This window comes from Astatotilapia calliptera, chromosome 18, assembly GCF_900246225.1.
Source record: "Astatotilapia calliptera chromosome 18, fAstCal1.2, whole genome shotgun sequence".
Classification (NCBI taxonomy): domain Eukaryota; kingdom Metazoa; phylum Chordata; class Actinopteri; order Cichliformes; family Cichlidae; genus Astatotilapia; species Astatotilapia calliptera.
In genome coordinates this window covers 3,002,577-3,030,011 of record NC_039319.1, presented here as the reverse complement: position 1 = coordinate 3,030,011, position 27,435 = coordinate 3,002,577, and the positions used below count along the sequence as shown (strand labels likewise).

At 41.9% G+C, this 27,435-nt stretch overlaps 1 protein-coding gene across 1 annotated transcript; it reads right to left on the bottom strand.

Annotated features, from left to right (window-relative positions):
- Positions 1 to 11,903: 11,903 nt before the first annotated feature.
- Positions 11,904 to 23,185, bottom strand: cavin4a (caveolae associated protein 4a). Its single transcript, XM_026149330.1, has 2 exons — positions 22,536 to 23,185; positions 11,904 to 14,398 (listed from the first exon to the last, which is right to left on the bottom strand). Exons 1-2 carry the CDS (start codon positions 22,941 to 22,943, stop codon positions 13,802 to 13,804), a joined length of 1,005 nt encoding a protein of 334 aa, XP_026005115.1. The 5' UTR covers positions 22,944 to 23,185; the 3' UTR covers positions 11,904 to 13,801.
- Between the last annotated feature and the right edge of the window lie 4,250 nt (positions 23,186 to 27,435).

Below are 27,435 nucleotides of genomic sequence, written 5' to 3'. Positions count from 1 at the left end.
TAGAGCGGGTTAAACTGAGCAGCTCACAGTGATGGACCTGTGCAGGGCAGCAGAGACATTATTACAGACAGAGATACTGAAATAAATCTAAACGGAGGATTTTACAGCAGCAAAGGTGGTGGGAGTCAAACCTCCAGAGAAAAAAGCTTTTAAAAGTTTATTTGTGGGCAAAGAGTCAAGAGGTTTTTATCAGAGCTGACTGGATCGTCTGGACGTGTCGTTTTTATGCCCGTTGACCAATGAAATGAAAGTTAATTTAGATAAGGATTAAAAATAACAGCCAGTGTGTTTCAGGGTTGCTGCTGAACAACTGAAGGAAGAAATGTGCTGCTTGTAGAAGGACTTTGAATCTAACGATGTTCTTGGGGCTGCATGCACCCAGGGAAAGTCAACACCAACAACACAGCACGCAGTGTGACCGATGCCTTTGTGAACAACACAAATCTCTGCTGTCTGAAGAAGAAGTGTCACAAACAGCAGCTCGTGTGGAGGGCGAGAGCACCCAAAGTGCAGGACGCTGGAGGAAGCTTTGTCCAAAAATATAAAGTGCAAGAAATCTGAACGTTCAAAACAGCAACAGAAATAACGAACCGCAATCAAACACACAGAGACAAACGGTAACGACACACACAACAAAGGGAAAACTAGACATTTATACACAGTGAGACTAATCAGAGGGAGTGGAGCCACCTGCGTGCTGTAACAACTGTTATCATGGCACAGTAGGGGAGTGTCGTTCCACTATTGTGGGAGTGAGCATGCGCATAGCCATTACAGATGAGCATGCTGCTCTCTTCTCACCTGCTTATCAGAGAGACCTTACCCTTGTAACAGGCTGGCGTGGGCATCTACCTGCCCCCGACACATATGTGGGCAGATTGTGTAGAGCCGTGGAGACCTGGATTGTGTGGTCTTGTTACTGGTGATGCCAAATAAAGGCCTGCTGTCCTACCTACCCGACTAGCCTCCGAGTTGTCTGGTTGACTTCCACGCTGCGCTCCTGCTGGACCAAACTGCTGTTTGGTAGGAATAATGGAATCATGGGGACAAAGAACTACCAAAATAAAACAGGAAGTAACTAAAAATAGAGAATCCACCACTCTATAACCATGTTGACACGACAGCGTCACACAGCTGCTGCACACCTATGATGAGACACTCATCAGTTTGAGCAGCTGGAACCAGCCTGTGGTGTTTAACCGTGTGCTCCTCACCTTCATACCACCAGCAGCTGGAACCATCGATACAAGGCAGGATGGATCCATGCTTTCATGCTGTTCGCACCAAATTCTGACTCCACCATCTGAATGCAGCAGCAGAAATCGAGACTCATCAGAGCATGTTGCAGTATGCTGCTGGGTGGCTTAGGATCACTCACTATGTAAAATCCTGATCTGAGGGCTTAGATGTCCTGTGGAAGTGTTTGGATATTTGGTGTCTGGGAGACGGTGGGCTGTATTCACACTGTCAGTGTTTAAAACCTAAAGACATGATACACGTTAACAGTGCTGATAAAAAGCCGGAGAGGCTGAATAGTTTTTGTGTCACTGTAGCACATTAAAAAGACAAAAACATTGTTATATACTTGAACTGGAAGTCAGTACTTTAGCGTTTTACAAGCTTAGGTACTGACTTAAATCAAACAAGCACCAGGCTGCACGTTCATGTGATACCAATTTATACCACAAGATGGCGCAGTGAGCAAATGCAACATTTAGGAGATTCGTTAAGAACACGCTCTGACTGACAATGAAAGGCTGCAAAAGGAAAAACCCAAACAAATATAAAAATAAAAGGTCTTATGAGGATATAAATGTGGTTGGGCCAAGAAGAAGAATGCAAAAAAAAAAAAAAAGGAGCAGAAACAAAAGTCTGAAAACATCTGCCCCCTGGTGGTGGTAAAGTTATTTTAAAGGAGGCAATCAATTAACTATCTTTAACACTACAGAGTTCAGCTGAGGATAACATGACTGATTTTGATCAATAAAAACATGACTTTATGTGTTACTAGTTCTTGTGACTAAAAGACATAAAGGTCACATGATTTTGTCCAAAAAGCGGAAATAATCCTAAAAGAACTGAAAATGAATCTTGATTAAATGTGAAGGTAAACAAGTGAATGATTGTGCCATTGTACCAACATTTTAATATTTTAACTTTCACCTAAAAGTGCCATCTCAACCATCTCGTCAAGCAGAACGTGTCAGAATTCAACAGATAAATAATAATAAATAATAGTAAAGCTTTTATCGGACCTTTCAAAAGTAAAAAAAAACACACAATAAAATGCAAACAAAATAAATGTAAAGAATGTCAAAATATTAAGAATATTAAAAATGAATTAGTTCACATAGTTTAAAAAAATGTAGACTTAAAATAAAATAGAACAGGATCAAATACAGTGTGTTTAACACTTAAAATTAAATAAAAATCATCTATAAATGCAGTTTAAAGAATAAAGTGAAGGTAAACTAATACATTTATAATAAGTGTATAATAATGACCTGCTAAATATGAGTGATTTATAAGATAAAGAATAAGCACAGATGTATAGTTTTTATTAACATGAAACAGCTGGAGGAGCTGCTGCATGCTGTAAAACTGATTGGTGGTTATGAGCTGTAGTTCAGACTGCTGGCTGACAGAGGTCAGCAAAGGTCAGAGATAACGGGGAAGCAGCAGGAGGCGGTGTGATGCTGGTAATTGCCTCTGCTGTGTGAGCAGATGTGAGGCTGACTCACAGCTATCCTCCGCCATCGAGGCGCCGCTCATTTGCCTAACGGAAGGTGTCACATCTGAAAAACGACAGATTCGTAAAGAAAACGCCGTCTTTCTCACAGCTGATGAGCCATCATGTTGACTGACAGTTAGAGCTGTTAGCTCACACACACACACACACACACACAGATCAAAACACTGACAGAATCCATGGATGGCAGGCTTTTGAGTGTCCTTGCAAAGAAAGGTGGCTATATTGGTCGCTGATTTGTTTTTGTTTTGTTTTTGAATGTCAGACATGTATATTTGTGAATGTGGAGATGTTATATTGGTGTCACTGGTAAAAATAAATAATTGAAATGGGTATATATTTGTTTTTTGTTAAGTTGCCTAATAATTATGCACGGTAATAGTCACCTGCACACACAGATATCCCCCTAAAATAGCTAAAACTAAAAACAAACTAAAAACTACTTCCAAAAACATTCAGCTTTAATATTAATGAGTTTTTTGGGTTCATTGAGAACATGGTTGTTGTTCAATAATAAAATTATTCCTCAAAAATACAACTTGCCTAATAATTCTGCACTCCCTGTATGGAAGCCAAGTGATGCCAATATTAACCTGAGAAAGCTACAAATCTGATACATTACTGAATGTAACATAAATATAAAACTGAACAACAGAAATAGTCTGGTTATAATAATGATAAAAAAAATCTGTATGTATATATATTATTTTAAGTATGTCAACAAAAAGCATGTCACCCCTGTTTTTTACGTTTTCTATTTTTAATATTTTATTAAATGTAAGGTTTTTCCAATTGATTATTTTTACTGATATTTAAACTGGTTTTAAAAAAGTAATATTTGATTTTGTTTTATGTATTAAACACTTTTTAATGCTTTTATAACTTAACTTGAAAAATGACACCCAGGAGGTTATCTTACTGTTTGCTTTTTTAAGAATGCTTAGGAGCATTTAACTAAATATTAGTGTGTTTATGCATATTTGATCCTGTATGTGACCTCGTGTGGATTAGAGAAAATCCAAAATAAGTTCAAACTTCATGTCTCATCACTGTCTTGGCCAACGCTAACTCGAACACTCAGGCCTCAGGCACAGAAGCACAGACACCTTCACTGAAATCTGGGAAATGGGTTCAGGAGGATAGTGTCAGTCGCTAGCAAGGTTATTATAGCCACCTTTATTATAGCAACTTTATTTGTAATGTCTCAAATCAATACTACAGTTGTCTCAAAGTGCTTTATATTGTAAGGTAAAGAATATAATAATAGAACTATAACTATAAATAATACGAAACTAAAACCTAAAACCTAAATGTGAAAAAAAACCTTTTAGTTAAATAAAATGAAAATAAAAAATAGACTTTTAAAAACAATGAAAACTGCCTGAAATAATCTGGAAAACAAACTAAAATAACATTAAAAATATAAAGGAAATGAATGTAGTTTTATTATCTGTTAGCTTAATAAGAATCACTCTGATGTTGACAAAACTGTGAGTCAGCTGTTTCCAAAAAGTTACTTGTTTCCCAAATCTTGCCTTTGATGTTTGCTCTCCATTTAAAACTAGTTAAAAAGACTAAAACTAATATTGGAACTAAGAAAAAGTCAAACTAACCACCCTCAGGCTCCTAGTATAAATCTAATAATGCAAGGGGACTTTCAAAGACTGACCTGATTCAAACTTTACTAGATGCAGCTGTGGTACGAATTTTAAAATCGTACGTCACCTAGTTCACGAGTTAGCGCGTTCACAAACTTGGCGGTTGCCATCCTGTCAGCCTTTCACAGCCGAGAGGTAAAAACTAAAGTGAAACGCTCTGGAGACAAACTGAAACTAAACCGAATCAAAAACAAAAAGTCAAACAAAAACAAAAAAATCAAACCTAATTAGAAAATACAAAACTGTAATAACTGGGGTGCAGCGTGACATCGAGCGCTCTCAGGCCGATGTGACTGCGGCTTAAACAACCACAGGCTTCATTAATAACACCGGTTCTCTGAGGGAACTCGGAGCTCCGTTAACTCCAAACAGTCAAAGTGAAAAAGTAAACGTCAGCTCTGACATTTACTTTAATTTACTGAAGTTGTTTTACAGATTTTCTTGTGCACTGAGGGATCGTCAGTGACATTTCGGATGCTCACCTTCGCACCGTAAATGTATTTAAACAGTGTGGAAAAGCCGCCGGTGTGGACATAAGCACTCTGCAGTCATAATGCGACACTTTATAATTTCTCAGATATGGATCCAGACAGATTAAACACCTGCTGCTTCTGCGACGAGGCCAAATCGATGCTGTGAAAACAGAGCAGTTAATGTGGTTTTATCATCACTCTGAGGCTTAAATACTTCTCTCTTCCTCCTGTTCTGTCTCTATACGAGCTTTCTGTTGCAGACTTTCAGTGTATACTCGTAATTTATTAAAGACAGAACTGTTTTTTTCTGGCGCTGGTGTTTGCTGAAGGTGCAGAAAGTTTCCTTTCTTCACTGCCTTCGTCAGTCGGTTGCTCTTCGTCTGTGGCCTTGTAGCTGTCACGGCGAACAAAGGGGAAACGTTAGCGACTGAACATTTCAAGTAAGACTTTACATCGTAGCCTGAGAGCTTTTCACCTGAAACATGAAGCGAAATAAAAGAGAGAAGGGAGCCTTAAATCCGGCGCAGCTCTTCAACTTCACCCCCGTCGTACAAAATGTAAATCCTACCTGTGAACGCATGTTACGGCGCCAAAAGAACACATTTGACAAGTCAATCTCAGAGAGTCCTCAGGAAAAACCAGTGCAGCCTATTCAAGAGTTTCTGGCTCAGAGGAGGAAGAAGTGTTCGCACTCTGAAGGAGAAAATGAAAACATGTTAATGGAACTCCTCTTTTCCTTCCCCGCACTCCACCCGAGGCCGTTTCTCTTCAACAGATTGCTTGAAGAGCTCAATTGTGCTCAGCTAATGCATAACAAACAGATGGAGCCGAGCGCAATCGCTCCAGAGTGGCGTCTCCGTCTCTTTCTCTCCGAAGCGCTGAAATAAATCAAAATTATGGTTTTTGGCATCGGTGAAGCTGCGCGGGAGGAGAGACGGTGCAGAGAAACACACAGTCACACATCACTCGGATGACGAGCGTTTTAATTACCGCCGTTTTTGCTCCACTTCTCTCAAAACTTTGATGGGTACGGTTGCTGTGACAACCTGGTAGCAGGTGAAGCGTGGCCGAAGCGCGGGTTTCCGCAGGTGTGGGCTGATTTCTACGTGGAGGAGTCATCGCTTGCCAAGTTTGCCAAGGTTATGAAAAGCAGCAGCGCTGAAATTAGACAGAGCCGCTGCAGCTCATTTACACTGAGACTCACCCACTCAACACTGTAACGCAGCACTGGCAGCTAATCAAAGCTCCACCAGCTGTTACAACTCCAAACCATCACAGGTTAGATTTACAGTGTTTTGGTGACCTCTGTGTCGTTTCCTTGACGACAGATGTGATCATAGAAAAGGAACAAACGCAACAAATATAAACGGAAAGGTTGTGAAAGGGTGACTTGGCTAACAAAGTGATGATAAACAATGGGACTTAATTGTGGTTAATGACAGTAACAGAGCATTTATGATGAGTGAAATTTCATCGAGCCAGCTTTTTGATGGATGCAGGATATACGGGGTGTTCCTGATGTCCTTCTTCCCAGATGCATTCTTCCAGTTCTTCCTCGGGCATTTATAGGAGCTCCCAGTTCAGACGAGAGGCTGAGGCTTTGCAGAAACGTAACCACTAACTGTGTTACATTAACTTGGACGTGTGACAATACTGGTGCAGGATATGGTGAAAAAGGCCCCACACAGACCACTCAGCAGCCACTGGTGATGATGGAAACCAGGATTCCCCAACCAGCTGTGAGTCACTGCTGAACTTAGGCCTGCAGACTGGTCGGCTAATAGTTAGCAAGTATTAGCAGACAAACATGAGAAACCAAAAGTAACCGTGACAACCAAAGCAGTTAATCTTAAAATCTGATTTCACCCAATGAGAGAAGCCTCCAGGAACTACTGCCAACCAGCGGGAGAATACATGTGTTTCCATAGCAACCAGCGGTTGTTTCAACTTGCGAGCATGTGTGCATGACGTCACGTGAGAAACCTCAGTATCCGGTCGTTAAGTCTGACGTCACTAGCCGTGTCTGGGCCTAAACTCCGCTGCAGGTCCATATATCAAACGATCACTATGGCATTACTGAGAGTTGAAAAACTGTCTAAAGTCTTTCATCTTTAATAAAATGATCAGCGTTCTGCTCTACCAGGTGTAACAATTGAGTTTAACATCCAGGCATCCATGAAAACGGAATTTATGACATTTAACGGAGTTAGAAGTTAGCAGGGAGTTAGCTCACTAGCTTCTATCTAAATACAATATAGCATGTCCTGACTGCGGGGTTTTGGAAACAAATTAAAACGTACAGCTCTGCTATCACTTCCAGCATAAATGAAGACAGAAAACTAAACAGCAGTGACGTTTGTAGGGCTACTGAAGTTGGGCTAGCTGGTATATAATGATGTGCTACGTGACCGCTAGCGACACAGCTATGTTAGCATAATATAAACAAGCTAACTTTTTTTCCACTCGATAAAAGTTAACGTGAGTGTTCTCGGTGGTCAGGAACAAATGTAATCGCATGGCAGGATGCTGTAAAAGGACCAAACTTCAGGAGAACAACTGAGATAATCCATCCATAATACGAGGTTAGTCATTCATATACTGCTGCATGGGCTGGGCTGTAGTTACATCCTAAGGTTTTAAAAACTGAGCTTAAATAAATGATTAGCGGTAATAAAAGCCGAGGGAGGTCAACAGTGATCACTGACTGTTTTAGGAGCTTTTTGAGATCAAATAGAAGAAAATACAAAACATTAAACATGTTAACAACACAAAAGCCATATTAAACGCAGACTACTTTAGGCCCGGAAGTAGGATTCACTCACGTCATCACTTAACGACCGGATAATCTCTCCAGCAGGTAGTTGGACGTAGGTAGGAGGCGCACAGGAGAAATCCCAATAATGTGCCCGAACTGCCTCAGCTGACTCGGGGATTTGCCTCCGTGCTCCCTCCGGATGTCCGAGCTCATCGCTCTCTCTGAGGCGGAGCTGAGAAGACTCCTTTCGTCTGTTTGCATTTGTGACTGCCGGCGAGGGTCTCTGTGTAACTTCTAAAACTTCACCACTTATATCAGACTTTTTTGTTATGAAGATTTAAATCAGCAAAACTTTTTTGTATCAGGTTGTAAACGTTTTTCTTCGTGCTGTCGGACTGTGGGGACTGACCGGCTTTGCAAACGTTCTCCCTGATCCTGGAGTTTTCAGGTATCAGCTGCTGCCTGCAGGCTCACCGTTTGCCTCGGCCTCTAATTTTGTCTTTGTTCACAAATTGGTTTGTTCCAAGAGCCTCGAAGTTCCTCAGCTGAACAAAACATATTTCAGTCGGCGTGTGACAGATGAAATAACAATGTTTTCCTTTCAAAATAAAGCTCTGACCGGGATGCACTCTACAGATAATTGTATTATCCAGAGCCTCTTTGATCGTCCTTCATCTTTACAGGGTTTGTGTTGCAGCCGGTCAGTTTGATTGGACTCTTTTAGGAAATAAGAGCCCCGGGGTTTGTAATAAATGTAATAAATTCATACTTGACAAACTGCAGCGGTCTCTGGCCATGCAGAGACGAGTCGCACTGTAAATCCCCTCTGGAGCGAAGCGTGGTGATTGGCGTTTCATTTGGAGGCCGGCGGCGGCAGCCGAGGGGTGACTCGGCGGGACTCTGCTGACTCGGTTGAGCAATCTTGTTTTACCGGTGCTGACGTCCCGGCAGTAATTTAATTTGAGCCACAGACAGTTGCGATCAGAGAGGAGGGATGATCAGAGCTTCTGTTAAACAGATGTTACTGACAAAATCATACATCTGTAAAAATATGAGCGTCAAAGAGTGAAACCTGATGAAAGTCAGAAATCTAATTACAGCAATATGAATTGTAATCTGCCCACAGGGACCGATGGAGCTCAGCAGTGATTTTATCGATCTGAGCTGTCCTGCATTAACCTGATGAGTTAATGGAGTTCTGAATTGAGTTTAAGTTTTTAATTAAAGAAAAATATCTCAAGCTTTCACATGAATACAAACAAGGAAGAGCCGGAGAAGTGTATGGGCTCAAAATGTGGTCATAAATATTTTGTACTTGTAAAAAAGATTTGTATGTGTAAAAAAGATTTGTGTGTGCGTAAAAAAGATTTGTGTGTGGACTTAGAAAAAAAAAAACCCAAGTTACAAGTACGGATTTTGACCCTATTTTTCTTCCTTTCATCTGATTGGTCAATGTCATGTCAATCACAAATGTAACAATCCAATCAGAGAACAGATGGGTTTAGCTGTCGGAGGGGCGCTTTTTTGAACTGCAGGTCCTTGAAGGGTGATACAGTTTGAAGCTGGAGGATCGCTATATAAATATCCGATAGCAGCTAGGTCCCCTAACTTTCAGTAGCTGTTGAAAGGAAAAAGTTGTGGTATATCAGTGGTTAGAAATACCATTATTACTTTAGGATTAGTTTAACACAAAGTCAGGGCTGACCCGGGACCATTGCTGTGAGTCACAGTGCGCAGCATAAAAGTCCTTTCACATCGGACGCAGGATGTGCTGCTAATGCTAACTGCTAACTAAAAGCAAAGGATCCAGAATTTGTTACGCTGGCTGCTGGGCTCTGTGGGTTTTTGCAGCAGCTCTACCTGTACTAGATGCACCTGCTCCTTGTCGTTTCTATCTCTGACTTTATGTCCTCTACAAGAGTTTGTTTTTTTGCTGGTTCTTCAAATGTTCAATAAAAACATGTATGCTAATTCATGACGAAGAAAGCTTTGTAATTAAGATTGTCATTTCCAAAACACTGCCCGCCCCCACCCCGCGGTCCGCAGCGCTGTTGAAAAGGCTGTGGAAGTCCCTGTATTAAACATGTAGACCTGTGACACAAAAATCACCAAACTCGGACGACCACAGACTGTTTTCCTTCGTGGTGATGAAGGAAAACGCTGGGTTGGCATGTAAAAGGGCATTTATTCCCTTCAAAGACCTGCAGTTCAAAAAAAGCGCCCCTCGACAGCCAAACCCATCTGTTCTCTGATTGGATTGTTACATTTGTGATTGACATGACATTGACCAATCAGATGAAAGGAAGAAAAATAGGGTCAAAATCCGTAAGTGTAACTTGCAGGGTTTTTTTTTCTAAGTCCACACACAAATCTTTTTTACGCACACACAAATCTTTTTTACACATACAAATCTTTTTTACGCACACACAAATCTTTTTTACACACACACAAATCTTTTTTACACACACACAAATCTTTTTTACACACACACAAATCTTTTTTACACACACACAAATCTTTTTTACACATACAAATCTTTTTTACGCACACACAAATCTTTTTTACGCACACACAAATCTTTTTTACACATACAAATCTTTTTTACGCACACACAAATCTTTTTTACACACACACAAATCTTTTTTACACATACAAATCTTTTTTACGCACACACAAATCTTTTTTACACATACAAATCTTTTTTACACATACAAATCTTTTTTACACATACAAATCTTTTTTACAAGTACAAAATATTTATGACCACATTTTGAGCCCATAGAAGTGGACCCACCACATCGGGCTGAAAAATGAATCAACACTGCAGTTCCTCTAACGTCCACTAGAGGCTGCTTTTAAAGGTGAGTCACTGCCCATAGACTTCTATTTAAAAATGAGCAACTTTACAGCAGAAATTAACAATTAACAATGAACAAAATTAACATTCAACCCGATGCAAACAATATTTTTGGTCTTCTCTCCTCATATCAACAGTACAGAGGCCGTATTTGTTTACAACTCACCTACCTTTTAAGCTAGCGGAGGTGTAGCATCTCGGCTAAACAGAGTGGCTGAAGTGGACGTGTGCGCCATGTCTGTGCTGGAGGTGCAACAGAACTTTATCTCTTGATGTTCATTGCTGAACAGTGAACCCTGAATACGTCTGTGTGGCAGCTGATAAAAGTGAAAGTTCAGTTTATCAGGATCTCCGTTAGCTATAGCGGTGCAGCAGCTGGTCTTCCCGGGGTCCACGGAACAATCTATTGTCTCGCTGGCTCATACTGCTGGGAAATGATTAATGTTTATGTAAGGTTTTGTGTCTAAAATGCGCGCAGTTCTAACTGTAGAAATGAAAACTTTGATAAAACCCTGGCAGCACTAGTATGGAAGCCAGGAGAAACCTGATGGCTAAACTAACTAAACTTGAGCTGTGAGGTCTAGCACCATCATTCTGAAGCCAAAAATGTCGTAATGATTGTTGACACTGGTCGTCTTTTGTCTGTGACAGCCCAAAGTCACACAGCATTCCCAGTTTATGGATTTTAACACCGTAGAGGACGACCTGTTCTCCTGCTGGCCTGCATCTGTTTTATATGACTGTATTTAATCTGCTTAGAAGACTCGGGCAGACTAGAGTCCTTTATGCCCCCCCCCAGTGGAGTTCATAAAACTTTATTATTGTTTCCTGACACCTTTTTCTTTTTTCACTCACTGATGTGTCCTTGTTGAGTTAATTACAAACTGTTTGCCTGATTATAAATGCTTTATGCTTCTCAGGGCGCTCTTGAAAAGATGTCTTCAGTCTCAACGAGATGACCTGATTAATAGATTGTTGAGAAGGAAGGGACCCAAAGTGGAGACAGAACAAATCACTCTGTTCAATCATTCTGTTACAGTGTCACATATTTAAATGTAGTGTTTTACCGTACAGCTGGCTGAATAGGGTACAGAGACATTGTAGAAACCCTGTAAATAAAAAAAGTGCAAAGTATCAGTCCTGACTTTAAGCCAAAATAAAAGCTAATTGGGTGAGTTAGACCTGTGCAGGTGTAAACAAACGTTTTCTGTATCAGGTTGGGAGTCAATGGGCCCGAGTCATCGCTGGAGACAGCTTCTAGTGGATATTAGAGGAACTGCAGCTGTAGTCAGGTTTCATTATTCAGCCCTGGATGTTGGTCTCTCGGTCATAATTAGAGCTCTGACTTGATCAAACTGTGTGTGGACGCTGTATGAATAAAGGTTTAATAACAAAGGAAAGAAAAAGCAACAAGGTTTCACAAGAACTTTATTTATAGAAAAATGAAATAAAGTGAACAAAGGCAGCTGTTTTTCATCGTGTGGCTGATTATTGTAAAAATGGAAGCTGAGCTGTAATCAAACGTGAAAAAAGAAAAGCAAGAAGTGAATCCAAATATAATCTACTGCATTAAACTCTCTCAGCAAGCATAAGTAGTAAGATACACAGGAAGTGTATTTTCAAAATAAGGCACAGCACTAATGTATCACGGCAGCCCTATGAAAGCAAAGCCTCTAAAGAGTATCTGATGACTGAAACGTGGAAAACTTTAAATCCTGTGATCCTGATGGAGGCGGCGACCTCAGTAATCACTGCAGGAGAATAAACTCAGCGTGCTCACTGAACTTCAAAAGAACCTATGAATATCAAGCAGCAAAAAATAAAACATTCATACGCCAAAATCTCTCACAAACCTTTGAAGCCACCAACACCAGAGCTCAGACCGCCTCAAATCCACCACATTCAATTTCAGACAGTAATTACAGTCTGGCTAATGTCACTGCTAGAAGGGGCTGCGCCGCTCTCGACTCCATGCAAACTTTTTATTAGTTTTAGCACCAGATCCTGCATCTGCTCCTCTATTAAACCTAAAGCTGCACCTAGAAAATATTTAATGAAACGCGTTTGACGGCTTTAATCAAACTTTCTTTAAATTCTCTTGGACGTCCCAAAGTTTCTGATGTTGTTTCAGGAGAAAAACAACCATAAAGATGTCCGTTTGGGGAGTTTGGGGGGGTTTCGTGGAATGATGCAGCCAAAGAAAACACGGGTTACTCGGTTTAAATATTTAACCTGCTGTAAACAAAGATGTAAAACAACAAGTATCTTTAACCGGTTCACGCTGAGCAGCCTGGCGCAGATTTAAAGGTATTTTCTGTAAAAAATTTAATGAAAACTTTAACCACAAGGTGGCAGTGTTCCAGCTCTAAATACTGCGCCGATGTTACAGTTTCTCTCCATGTTTGACATTCTTAACACTTCCTGTGTTCTTCTGCATGTTAAGTTGACACTTTTACTAAATTTTAAACGGTTTTAAACCATCTTTAAATGATTTAAGCTCCTTTCTGAAAAATGTTTTATTAAATATGACTTCAAACGGAGCCCATAAAGTAATCTGGAAGTTTAGTGAGGTCACAAACCCCTGAAACTGAGGGCTTACTTATAGAGGAGGCGCCCCCTGCTGGTCAGAGAATCCAGGTTTATTCTGCATTGGCTTCAGGACAGCGTTGTCCATCCTTTATGTACAGTCTCTAGACAAATAGTTCCTAAAATTGGATATGTCACTTCCTGCTTGGCACCACGTCTCATAAACACTTTCAAAAACCTTCTCAGTGGCTTCTGTGAGGTCATTGGTTTATTTAAAGTTAAAGCGCTGGCTGATGTTGCCTCTAACACTGCAGGGTTTCCTTTGCACACTGAAACCAGCCTGACATCGACTCTGTGTTGGTGTCTTTTCCCAACAGGCTTCTCAGAGACCAGCTGAGGCCAGTTTTACCTCTCCTGTGTAAATATATATATATATGTATACTGTATATGAGCATCCTGATAAAAAAATCTCAAACTTTTGTTGTATTTCTCTAAGTTCTCATCAACATCTGACGTCTTTCGTTTCCGTTGTGCAATCAAACCTCGACCTCATCTGCACCTTTCACACTTTATGGACCTTTGATTTAAAGAAACCTGAATTTGTCTCCGTGCATCAGCTGATTTAAATATCTAGCGAACCTTTTAAATAACCAGTTGATATTCTGATGAATTTTCTGGTGTCAGTACCAACTTCTTCCTTTAAACAGTCAGACAAATAAAATGTCCTCCAATGATGTCGACCAATCACAGACCTTCTCTTTGATGTGTCCTACTTTGGGCCTTCTACTTCCTGTGATCTTCCTCTGCTATCCGGGTGGCACCAGCTTCCTCCACAGGCCCCTCCCTCTTGCTCTCCAGTGCGACCTCGGTGTAGGTGACCCCCTCTTCCGGCTTGCTCTCCTTCCCTTGGAGCTCAGCCTCGGCGCCCTCCTGGCCCTCGGCGCCCTCCTGGCCCTCGGCGACAACTCTCTCCTTCTTCAGCTTGATGCGGAAGGCCTCCTTGCTTGGAGCTTTCTTGGCGATGTTCTCTTTGAGCCGCTCGCCAGACTGCTTCAGCCGCTCGCCAGCCTGGTGCATCTTCTCCCTCCGCTCGGGTGGCATCACCTTCTCGCCCAGGTGGTGGAACTTGGTGCCCAGGTTATCTTTGGTTTTGCTCATGTTCTCCTTTGAGAAGGCGGCCTTCAGTGTTTCCGTGCTCTTCATGACCGACTTCTTGAGTCGAGCAGCTCGCGAGGGGTCGGCTTCTTCCAGACTCAGGTACTCCTCGTCAGAGGAGAGGTCGGCGGGGACGTCGTAAGAGTCCGGCTCCATATCCAGCCCCTCCAGGCCGGGTCCTTTAGGGGACTTGGTGACGGCCACTGACGGGACCTCTGTCTCACCCTGCAGATTAAATGAAAGTTAATTAAATATTAGAGATTTATTATCGAATGTTTTTATTATTCCTGTTTTTAATGATTCTGTGTTACTGTCCCATCTGCTGAGTGTAAAAGAGATTTTAATCTCAATTAGAGATGCACAGAGTTCATTTCTTTTGTTTCCGCTTCCATGTTACAGACAGAAAACTTAGATTTTGGCTTTAGATTGAGACACGTTGGTGGTTACAGTTTTTAACAGAGCTTAAATGTGTTTGTTCAGCCCTGAAAACATCACATGGAAATAACTTATTTTCTTGAGACTGATTTTATGAGAAACAACCCAACAGGACCCGTAATGTTGATTTTCTGCTTTTGTTTCCAGTTTAGTTGAAGTCAGGCTAAAACACTTCTTATTTCTGTCCTGGATGAATAGAGGTGAAACACATATCCAGTTAAAGCATCTGAGTCTGTGGAGGACAGACATCCATCTCAAATGTGCTTTAAAGATCTGGAGTTTGATTTTTATCCGTCTAAAGTGCTCATTAATCTTAAATATGCTTGACTCCTTACACTTTTGCAGCAGAAGTCATCATTCATTAGCAAAGCGCCTCGTCTATCTCGGGATAAACACACGCAGTTGAAACTGATATCCATCTGTCTCTTCTATCCACTGAGGATAAATTACTCTGCTGCTCGTAAAGCTGAAGGGAGCTCGCACAGAAAACTCGATATTCCTCTGAGATACTCTGTGAGACTCAACCTACAAGCTCTGAAAACACCGGCAGCGTCATAAGATCCAGTTTTTCTATTTTTGCACATGGCGAGTAACCAAGGAAGCGGCTGGCAGGAACGACACCTGGAACACAGAAATACTAACTGCACCACCCGGTGAAGTCGGAATTCTGGTCCCTGTTGGACTGAACTGTTATCACAGCTGATTCGAACAACTTCTCATCTCATTCTGTCAGATTAGCATCTCGCATGTGAAACAGTGGCCGCAGTATACCGTCCACCAAGAGACAGTCGTGTTTTACAGCTCGTCCACGTCAGGAGACGAGGGGCGGTGGTGGCATACGCCCACGAGACACCGATCCCAGTCTGGACCTTTGAGTATTACGCTCTCTGTTCAACTTGATGATCACGGCAAAATGTGTAGCAGACATGTGGACATGCACACAGAAGATGCACTACCAGCAGGGGGCGATAGTGTATTTAAAGCCCAGAAGTTGGTAGCAAAAAAACCTCATATGAAGTACACTGCAGGGTCCTTAATCGCCAAAGATTAAGCTAAGTGGCTAACATGTACATATAAGTCAATATGTTAATAATATGTGTTTAAACACTTTCCTGTGATTATTTTCATGGTGGCTTGAAATAAAATGTCCCTCTGCTGTTACTGCAGCGTCTGCATGATGCACCGACGTGTCCGTGTCACGCTTTGCCATCATATCAGGCTGATCTGTTACTTTAGCTTTCACTCACTGAAAGATTTGCTAAAAACTTCTCGCCTCAATTCAGGCGCTAAAAATATCTCAGCTAGTTTTAGGTGCCAAAAACTGCTTGGCTAGCTCTGGGCACAAAAACAGATTGTTTAAATTCAGGTGCTAAAAACCGTAAAGAGGCTTGATTTGTTACTAGTTTGCTAATGCTAACTAACTTATTGTATTTTCGGACAGTAGAAGGAGAATTTGGTGAGTAAAATAAATGAGAAAAGGAGGAATTAAATGTCTCACATTCAAAGTTTAGTGCCCTCCTTAGTGCATGATGGAAACCTGTGTCCATGTGCTCGGGTTTTACAGCGACCAAGAGTTTTAATTGTTTTCGCGTCTTTACTCTTTCAAATGGCCGACACAACGGAGCAGCCGCTGGAGGAAGCTCGTCGCAGGCCTGCTCCACCTGCTGCGCCCTACAGGTGACTTTGGATGTGAAAGCCAATTAATCCTAATTAAGCCGTGGCCACCTGAGACGATGACACTCATTAATCAGGGCGGAGTCGTCAGAGCGTAACCACACGCTGTGAATGACACAATAATTACACCGGCAGGGAATGTGGGTCGAAGTATGTATTAATAACCTCGCCAGTAAAGGAGGAAGAAGAAACGGAGAGAAACCATCAGAGCTTTTAATTATGTTAACACACTCAGCCACACTCGAATCCCAACCTTTATGCGTTTAAATCATGAACGGGGTCTACCGCGTGCAGCAGCAGGGGCCAGGGGTCAGCCTCTAGTGAGCGTTAAAAAGAAACACAAAGCCACTTCCAAGAATCACGCGAACAAATTAAAGAATGACAAGAAAATCACAGCAGAGAGACGCAAAGGACAACAGAAACACGCAAAACAGGTAAAAAGAAACACGGAGAAGCACGAAGAGTCCAAAAGTGTCTGCAGAGAAGCACAAGGTGATTACAAGTGACCACAAAGAAACACAAAACAACCAAAAAGACACAAAAAACCCTCAAGGAGAAGCACAAAACAACTATAGACACATAATAAAAGAACACAATGACACCAACACAAACAAAGTAAAAGCACAAAATTACACAAAAATATCTTAAAAGTCAAATTAAATTACTTCAACATGACGACTGGATGGAAAATAAACACAAAGAAACAAATAAATAAAATAAACAAAGTATTGATGATCACTATGAGGCCCGTCGTGGTTAACAAAGCTGCACAGTGAAGCTGTGAGTACGTGTTCAAATCTCAGCCGTATTTGTGGCGTTTGAAGAGCTTCCTGCTGCGGCGCCTCCTGTTAGCAGGGTGACCTCCTTTAATCGTGTTTGTTCACTCCTCATCGTCTCCCTGCAGAAACATCACAAACTAAAAGCCATCAGCTCCTCTAAAATTACACATTGTCCTCTGATGTCCGCCGCGCGCACCACAGCGGCCCTGAGAGTAAACCGGCGGCCATTTATCTTTTTCTTATTACTGCCCACCGTCCGCCCGTCATCATTCAGCCGCCGGCAGGCGACGAGCGTCTCTAACAAAGCGCTCGCTGCTTCCTGGTTAAACGGCCGCAGCCGAAGCTCTATATTAGGAGACGAAGGGAGGCCTCAGAATAATGACAGCACATCGGTCATGTGGAAACTCAACACTGCAACTGTCTGCAGAGGCACCGCCCGGGACCAGGCTGAGCTACAGCTGGGCTCGCTGTGAAGAAGGACAGCAGTATCTCATGTACTGTAGCTGGGAACACGCACAACACAGCAGATATGAATCATCGTCCATGTGCACACACGGCCTGGGGCGCGGTCATCGAGTGGAGAACTGCTGTATGATGTCATGTTGTTTTTTGGAGCCAGAAATGTAGTTAAGTGCTAAGTTAGCCGCTAATGTTAGCCAGCTTGGTTCAGTCTACATTCATAGACTGTATAAGTTCATCACACAGACACAGATAACTGCTAATTAACGCAAAGTAACAACATCAACACAGTTTTTACTGCAAAGCGCCCGCATTACCCCATATGGAAAAGAAATAGAAAAACTTATAAAAGACTTGTATGAGCTTTAGCTTGCTTCATATAGTGAATCATATCAGGCTTACATGATTTACTCATGAAAGTGGCCACTTTCTCATTACTTTCATATATTGTTTTTAGGAAGTGTCCAAAACATACAAGTTTAATTTATACAACTTTTCAAGGGATCTTATATCTGTTTTCACTCTTGTATGCTTTTCATACAAGTTTCACACAAGACAGATACAAACTTTATAAGATTTATATATATCTATATAACACTGCATTAAAAATGCTCCAACAGCAAACCAGAGATTGAATAGAAAGTGAAAACAAGCAGACAGCTAGCAGCTACAGCAACCTGTAACTGCGTCTACTGACACAGTCGGTGGGAAAAGGTCAGTCAAAAAGACATCACCCCAAATAATCCATCCATTCACTTCTGCTTATCCTTTTTCAGGGTCGACCCCAAATAATGCAAATGTTAAGTCTCAATACAACTTAAATAGGTGTGGTACAAACTAAAAAACTAAAAACTAAAATCAGCCCCTCTGTAGTTTTTATAACAGAGGAAAAAAGCAAAAGAAATATATGCAAAAGGATACAAAATTAATTTTTAAAAACTTTGGAAAAAATTACAAAATTAAAGCACATGACCGCAAAGACACGCAAAACAGTTATACATGCAAAACATACAAGACAAACTCCTTTTAAAAAACCCACAAAACACACCAAAGTCATGCAAAGCTGCTTGAAAACATTAAAAAAACATAAAAGTATCTAAAAAGAAAGAGTTTAAATGATCACAGAAACATGCAAAATGTCCACCTATGTCACAAAAAGACCACAAAACTGCACAAAAATGTTAACAAAGATACAAAAAACTACATGAAAACGACTTCAAGCAGAGGTTAAACAAACAACTACAGACACAAACTGTTTTTTTTGTTATTTCCAGAGTAAAAGTTCTTCTGAAACGACCTCAAAGAGATAAACAGGTCCAAATGTTTCCACAGTTTAATCGTGCACAGCATTTTCTTAAATACTGTAACCATGGCAACCCAATGCTGCTCAGATTTGCAGCAGCGCAGAGATGTGACCTGGACACCTGGAGGACTCTGACTTTCTCGCTCTGCAAGACCGTAAACTGTGTCTGCTCACAAACTCCCGTCAAACACAAGCAGGCCGAAGACGCGTTCAGCGGTTCGAACTGTGAAATGTGACGGCGCAGGCGAGAAGAACAAAACCCACCAAACAAAGTTGAGTGGAGCCCATAACCCTCCGCCCTCCCGTCTCTTTTTTAATACAGACTCATCTCACAGGATTTTTTATCTGCTGTTATCCTTCATCTCTTTGGCTGCTTTTTAGCAGCCGGTCAGGTTGATTGACGTCTCGTTTCTCGCCACATCCTGACCGCTGTGATAAGCTGACATATCAGAGCCTGACTCTGGCTGACAGCAGTTTATGGCCTGTCCCTGCCGGCAAAGAGGGAGAACGCTGTGATCCCAGAATAGGCCCCTCTGTCACGGATCCACAGCAGCTGTTAGCAGCACACACAGAGCTCCGGTTACTATTCTGAAGTCTGAAGACATTATTGAGGACAGCAGGACCTGCAACTCACTGCTCAACTTATCTCTGCAGAGCTGCATGGAAAAGAGAGCAGGGCAGCTCCCACAGCTTCCCACTGGAAATGTGTGAAGGCTGCTTTTTGATTACAGGCCCAAAATATTTTCTTTATCAGCGCTGTAATGGACTCATTTCACTGTGATCTGATGTCAGTCACGTCTATAACTCTGCAAAACTCATACAGTGAATCTGACAAGAAAATTAATCTAATAAAAATCTGTAGCACTGGCATAAAACACTAAAAAAGCACAAACACTCCAGTTTCAACCAGTGAGAACGAGCTCTGCAGCCAACTGTCTTTGAAGTCAACCCAGTTTAAGACTTTAACTGTCTTCAACAGTTAAATGCAGACTTTGGCTTTTAGTTGTCTTTGTACAGAAATAACCAGGCTAAAGGTTTCAAGTCTCTGTGCTAACCCAGGATAAACACGCCGTCACTACAGGCTGAATAAATAGGTCCAACTCTGAATGATCGATGACGCGCCGCGCTCTGACTGAAGTACTCTTAAAACAAACTAGAACATAGAAATACCAGCAGCGTTTGGAGGATCAGTGAGCCGGTTAGTTGACACACAGTGATGTGCTACCTGGAGCTATAGCTAGGCCAACGTGAACACAGTCAGTGGCTACATCCATGTTTGACACTATCTGTGTTTGGCACTTTAAATCTTATAGCTTATGATCCTGTTAAATGGACAGATGAGAGTAAATAGCACAAACTAAAGCTTTAAAATACACGACACGTACATTTGCATCCCAAATATAGTGGAGTAGAAGAAGAAAGCATCATGACACAGAAACACAATATTGTAAGATTAAAAGTACTGCAGTCTAATGTTATACATCTCAAGTTTTCAGGCCCCTCTTCAGGAGACAGACACTATCTCTATTTTAAGGCCTGCTGAGGCCTCAGTTTTAGGCTTCAAACTTTCCTTTTTGCTAAAGCATATAGTTAGGGCTGGATCAGGTGACCCTGAATCCTCCCTTAGTTATGCTGCAACAGGCTGCTGGGGGATTCCCATGATGCACTGGGTGTTTCTTCTTCACCCACTATGTATTAACAAACCTCTGCATTGAATCATATCTGTTATTAACCTCTGTCTCTCTTCCACAGCATGTCTTTATCCTGTCTTCCTTCTCTCACCACAACCAGTCACAGCAGATGGCCCCGCCCCTCCCTGAGCCTGGTTCTGTTGGAGGTTTCTTCCTGTTAAAAGGGAGTTTTTCCTTCCCACTGTCGCCAAAGTGCTTGCTCATAGGGGGTCATATGATTGTTGGGTTTTTCTCTGTATGTATTATTGTAGGGTCTAGCTCACAATATAAAGCACCTTGAGGCGACTGTATAAATAAAGCTGAATCATCAGTAGGTGACGTGTACGAGTCTGTGATCTACATCTGTGATCCTTTTAACGAGGACTAAACACAAGACTGTAAGTTCATGCTGCTGATTGTTAGCACCATCACTAAACAAACAGTCGATCACTCCAGTCTAAATGTTCCTGATTGAGATTTAAAATCCGACACAGCTGTCATCTGACAAAAGCTGAACTTATAAGGCCCGCAGCTACGAACACCGAGTCTTTGATCACCGTTATAAATCTTTCAGTTCGCAGAAATGTTTTTTTATTTTCTGTCCATCATCCGACCAGCTCCTTCAGCAGAAAATCCCACCGCACTGCGGCTCCCAGCTGCCGTCTCTTCACGACTGTTTCACAGCATTCGGACTCACTCTGTGCCCTTAGAGAGAATATCATGTCTCCTTGGAAGTGACGCTCATAGTTTAGCTTTAATTTTCCAGCCATTCAGGGAAGACTCGACAGGAGCTTTTATTCTTGTAAATGTTGCTGTGCTTTCTAAATTAAAGAGTTCAGTCGAGTGTTTCTTATTAAAACTTTGAAGTGAATCCACCTGATCTGATTAAGGTCGCCCACACTTTGGCTGAAAGTGCGCCCTCTCAACATAACGAGGATGCTTTTCTATTAATTGCCAATGTTTTGGAGTCGAGGGTTCTTATGAGTTTGAACTTAATCCGCCCTTCATTTCCTCACATCGACGCTTGCGCCTCTCACTGCGTCCACCGCTTAATGAACCGAGTCAGAGTTCATCCAGTTAAGATCTCGCTGCTTGGCACAGACTTGGTCTACTTCATTTCTGATGCTTAATCATTCTCCAGTTGCTCGTAAACAAAAATTTGGATGTAGCTCAGAGATCTTCTCTGGGGACTAAATTCAGATTTTATCTGCTTTTTTAACTCATTCCACCGTTTAACTAATGTTCTTTAGCAGCTCCGCAGCACCGAAGCACAAAAGAGTCATTTTACACCAAATTTAAGGGTTGAGCTTTGGCCTCTTTTTTCCACGTGGAATAATGAGATGCCGTCCTAATAAAGCACATTAGGTCTCAGTCATGCAGGTCTAGAGACCGTCAGCGAGTCCACTGTCAATCACTGGACACTGGAAAAGAAAAGGGGAATTCCCAGTTCCAGAGTTGTTGCTGTGGTGGTTATTCTGGTCTCTTTTGCTTTTTGTTGCTTAACTATCCTCTTAAAGTCTGATAAACCCTGAAATTACTCAATTCAGCAATTAGCCAGCCCGTGCCAGTTATTTGCTGGTCATTTGATTAAGCTTGCTCTAATAAGAAGAGAGTTAGTGGCTCCCAAACATTCAAGATTTCTCTGCTTATTGCCTCTCAAGACGTGACATCATTCAGAAAATTCAACAACTTTTGTGAGAAATTCTAGAAAATAGACTCTTCTGATTTCCTGCGCTGAAAATTTATTTATTTTCCTTGATTAACTAAATCTGTTTAAGTCCTGATGAGGTCATCGTCAGAGAGACTTTGTGCTTCTGCACAACTATCTAACTGGTACTGGTACCAGTTAGATAGTTTTAGTACCAACATCTTCCAATCAGACGTTGTCAGGCTGAAATGTGACACTTAAAACTCCAAACATGACTGTTTGGCAGTTGTTTCAGTTTTGTGAATGATTGCATTATTTGTAAATTATCGGTGTCTGAAGGTTAAACCAGCATATGTCAACGTTTAAACATCCGACCCTGAGAAACTCTGCTGACCTGGTAGATGACGACTCTGAACTTGTTGCGGGTGAGCAGCTCATCCTGCGTGGACTCCACCTTCTTGACTCGGACGTTTTGCTTCTCCACGCGTGTCCGGACCTCCTTGACGTTGGCGCTGACTTTGCGGGTTTTCTGCAGGAGCTTCTCCACAGTGCCGCTGGTGTCGGTGTGGTCCTTTGCCAGCTTCAGGACGTCCCCCTGGATGGTCTTGATGTTGTTCTCCAGATCCTGCTGACGCTCCTCCATGCGCTGCTGGGAGGACTGGACGTTATCGATGATGCTGGCCACGCGCTCCAGCAAAGACAGGATGGTCAGGGCGCTGATGGGGTTCCCGGCCTCATCCTCCATCCCGGCGATCTCCAGCTTCTCCTGGATGCCTGCGCTGTGGTACTTGAGCTGATCCATTATCAGGACTCCTGAGATTCAAACTTAAGTTGTAAGAAAAGTTGTGGTTGTGCAGAACAGAACCAGGATCGTTGGGGTTACCGTCAGGGAGACCAGGGCAGCAGCACCGAGCACTTTGACCCAAACTCCGGTCTGGGGACGGGAGAGAGGAGCAAACTCCACCTACTCCTTTTTAAAAAGGCTTCGGATCCAAAGGGAGCCTGATTCAGTCCTCATCGGGATGTGGGCCAGGTGATAAACTTAGAGGGGAGCAGCAGTGCTCACACGAAACCCCCCTGCAGCTAAAAATAAAAACTCTTTGTAAGGCGACACGCTGACATTTTGGGAAATGCAAAGCAGGAGATGATGGAAATTCCCATTCAAGTCCCACTTTTCGATGCCAGCCCCACACAAGACTGATTCATAATTTTCCGTCAGTTTCACACGTTACACGCCAGCAGCTGTGAAACATGTACATCAGCAGCAGCTTAGGAGTCACTCTGCAGGCCTGCAGGGGCAGATGCAGCGAAGTCCCAGTTGTCTGGTGTGATTACACAGCGCGGGAATGTTTAGGGGATTAAACACTGCAGCTCTGCCCTTTTTGCTTTCCCAGGACGACAGAGTCCAAACATTGACTGAGATTCAGATCTGAGGCTCTTTATAGAGATGACTGACAGTTCCAGAGCGTGAGGAGGAGTATCAGAGCGACACTATTTTAATACCTGGTCCTCTGAAGCGGCACCGCACAGAGGGGTTTATTTAGTCTGCACTGTTCAGTGTGCAGCACACGTGTGTTAATATGTTGTATTTAGTGCTCGTTGCTTCACAGTCTGACAGCATGAAACCAAACGCGCAGGCTACACTTCATCCTTCAATGACGTGCTGAAAAATGGGTGTTATGAATTAATACACCTTCGCTTAAAGCTCCTTCATCATGTACCAGCAAACTGAAAACAGTCTCACAGCAGTCTGTGAAATACTCACAAAATGTAATCTATTGATTTGTGTTCCTGAACACCAATTTTACATTTTGTAGAAAAAAAACATGTTTGTTTGTTTGTTTTTTTTACAGTCCAGACTTTCTATTGATTCACATGTCAGAACAGGAAGTGGAATTTTTCCAGACGTAACCTCTGAGGTCTAACTCATTGTAGGTAATAACCCTCACCTAATACTATACTTTGGACAAAAGCAAAACTGACCTTTCGGAAATGAAATTTTTATATCAGGTAGAATTAATGTTATCCTCATTCCCAGATTGTCAAAATTTGGACAAATGAGGGCTTAACATTAAAAAAATCTGTATGTAGGAGCGTGATGTGACACTCATGCTTCTGCATAAAGTAGTAGGCATGTCCCCGCTCTGAAACTCTATACTGTAAGTTGACGGGCACCTCCCTAGAAATGTGACCGATGCAGCCCACAAAGACCACGATTGGCCCCTTCAGTACTAACAGTATTAACCCCCTGTGCATTTCCTGCTATCTCTTATTTTGCTGTTAGTTTTTTAAATGGAACGAAAGAGAATTTACGAACTCATGCTTTCATGTCAAGCTTGCACTTGACTCCTTTTATGAACCAAAACTACTTACTACAGACGTACACAGACATTAGCTAAATGCAGCCTGTCTGTGGGAAGGAAAAAACCAGCATGAGTAAAGACTGGACGTCTTATGAGTCGCTGTTAATTATGAATAGCTTTTCTCAGTCATTAGCACAAATTTAAAGAGGACATAAAAGGATTTTATAAATAATTACTATTGTTGGAATTTATTTAGTGAAAAACTGGGATTTAAATTGATTACTTGTTAAATTATAATTGATTTTCGTGTAATAGAAACTTTCTGGCTCAGTGACCACATCACAGGCTTGGTTAGTTGGACAGCATTACCAGAAGAAGACGAGGCTGGCAGGCATTTCAACAACATACCGAGACTCCTTATATATACTTTCCAGTCGAGCAGGAGGAGAGAAAGAGTTAGCTCGGAGGAACTGGGTATTCAGAGGGGTTGGGCAGCATCACCTGGTGCAGGTGTGGACAGTGCACGGAAATGCCGATCAGCTGTCAGGGTACTGGTGTGGATCACATGCTTGTTTCCCCATGACCGACATTTACCAGATGTTCTGCTGCTGATGTTGGAAATGGACATGCATCAGCAGCAGGTACGCTAACAATAACTAATGATAGCTTGTTAGCATCTAAAATGTGACAAAATGATGTCTGAAACATGAAACTTTATAATTTAAGTATGTCACTAATTCTGAGTTGCCACATACACTATCACTGTTTGGTTAATAAAACGTTCTTTGACCTGCTTTGCTAACTAGCAGTAGTTCTGAGGTATGGCTGAGATATGGCACAAAAAGCATAAAATTATAGATGTTCTACAAAAACTAGCCTTGACTTATTTATGACTTGTTTGACCCTGTGGTTAAACGAGGCTAACTGCACAGACAGTCTAACCTAAAGTGCTCCTACAAACCCTAGCATTGTGGCTAGCTATCACTTTTGTGCAGCTAGACAATAATGAGGAATCACTCGCTGCTTAAGTGGTAAAGAGAGCAGATGGACTGTGTCTCCTTGGTTTTTACCTCTATTAAATTAATTGCTGCAGCGATGACTATGGCCAAGTCCTGGAATATCGACATCTATATAGTTATCTGGATATTTGCTGAGATCTCTGCTCTGTAGCCTGCCACATCTGTCCCAGATGTGAAGTATACTTTAGCTTCAAATCAAAACTTTGTGTTATTTCCATTCAGTCACTGCTTTAAGTGATGTATACATCAAATGAAACCAGTAGAATTTGATCAGCACAGAATACCATATTATTACCTTTGTTGTCATCCTTGTGTCTGATTGGTACACAGTGTTAACCAGCAGTGTTTGACAAATTTTGCAGCAAATCTAATCTGATCATTTATCTGAAGCCCTGTCATAGCTGGCGAATGACTTCAGTGCTGCATTTGTCCTGAACTCACTGTTATACTGTACACAGGGTAAAGTAGGTTCATTTAATATTTATATGGATTTTGGTTTGTTTAGAAACAGCTCTCATATAAATCAGTTTAATTACACAACAACAAACATTTATAAAGTTACTGTTTTCTTTCTTCTAATTCGCTGTAAGTCCAGTTCAATAAAGACCAAACATATTAAATCAGCAGTTGCTCGCTCTGCCTTTATTTAAGCATTTCCTATGTTACATAACTACAGTCCATCCTTGTTTATGGAGAATAAACTACCTCTGGAGGCTGTTGAATGAGTGAAGGTTTGATCCTGGTAGGTTTTCTTTTCACTGGCTGATAGTTTGGAGCTGACTGACTGCTGAGTCTGGTCGACTGAAATCAGCAGCTGCTGCTGTCCCTGAATACCCCCCAACCCACCCAGCTCTGCTTCTGCACCCACCACCTCCAGTCTGCATCTCTATATTTACCCGGGGTGGCGTGCCTGAGGCCCCGCCACTGACAGAAATGTATGACACCTATAATGTGGCGGGTTTATTTTCATATGGCGAGCAGTGACCTCTGACATCTGCACACCAGGAGAATTCGGTTGGACAGTCGACGCTCCTGTGAGGGGGGGGTGCAGCGATAGTGGGAGCTGAAAGTACGACTTTCATATCCAACATCTGTGTTTGTTTTCAAACCACAAACTCCCACATCAGGGCTGATGCACGTAAACACTGTAACCACGCTCTGTCATTTGAACACTATTATACTGAGATACGCACGACTCTGGCAGCTCCACTTAATGACTAATTAAATCTGATAGGTGAGTACAAAATACCGTGAGCCAAGTTCATTTTCATGTGCTGCAGCCTGGTGGTCGTGCCAGATGATGCTGCACAGATATTAGAAAGTAAAGTCATCCCACAGTCCAGCTTTTACCGCCATTACTGTCTTTGTATCAGGAGAATATGAGGAAGATCCTGAAAAACTTTTTTGTAGACTCAGCTTCTTCACACCTGGCTCATGCCTTCATCTGTCTCCTGACCCTAATCATTTTGACATTTATCAAATTATGAATTTATTCTAAGGGCAGAGTTACCTATTTTTTCAAAGTATTAAAATACCCGTGTGTGTGTGTGTGGATAGGGCCAGAGAGTCTAATTATTAGTGAAAATAACATCAGCCTGTTACGGCAGATGGCCCCACCCCTCCCTGAGCCTGGTTCAATATACAGTACAATATATAGTACCTTGAGGCGACTGTTGCTGTGACTTGGCGCTGTATAATAGATGGATGGTGTTTCCAGGTCTTAAAGTTAAGTGCCTTAAACCTGCATTCTTTTTATGTGCCAGCAGGGGGCGACTCTTTTCATCCCTAAAAACAGGTGGTTGAACACAAGTCTGTAGGTACGGAACCCCGCAGGGTACATGGGAGAAAAAAAATTAAGACGGACTTCGAGTTTGTTTTAAACGCGTGCTGCGTTTAAAGCGTGGAAGTACTGACCTTACTTTGAGTTTGATTCCATAAAAAGTGACAAAAACATTAGTGTCCGCTGTGCGTG

Coding starts and splice junctions, on each gene's coding strand:
- cavin4a (XM_026149330.1), bottom strand. CDS start 22,943: ATGGATCAGCTCAAGTACCACAGCGCAGGCATCCAGGAGAAGCTGGAG. Junction 14,399..22,535: donor TCAGAGTCGTCATCTACCAG/GTCAGCAGAGTT, acceptor TTTAATCTGCAG/GGTGAGACAGAGGTCCCGTC.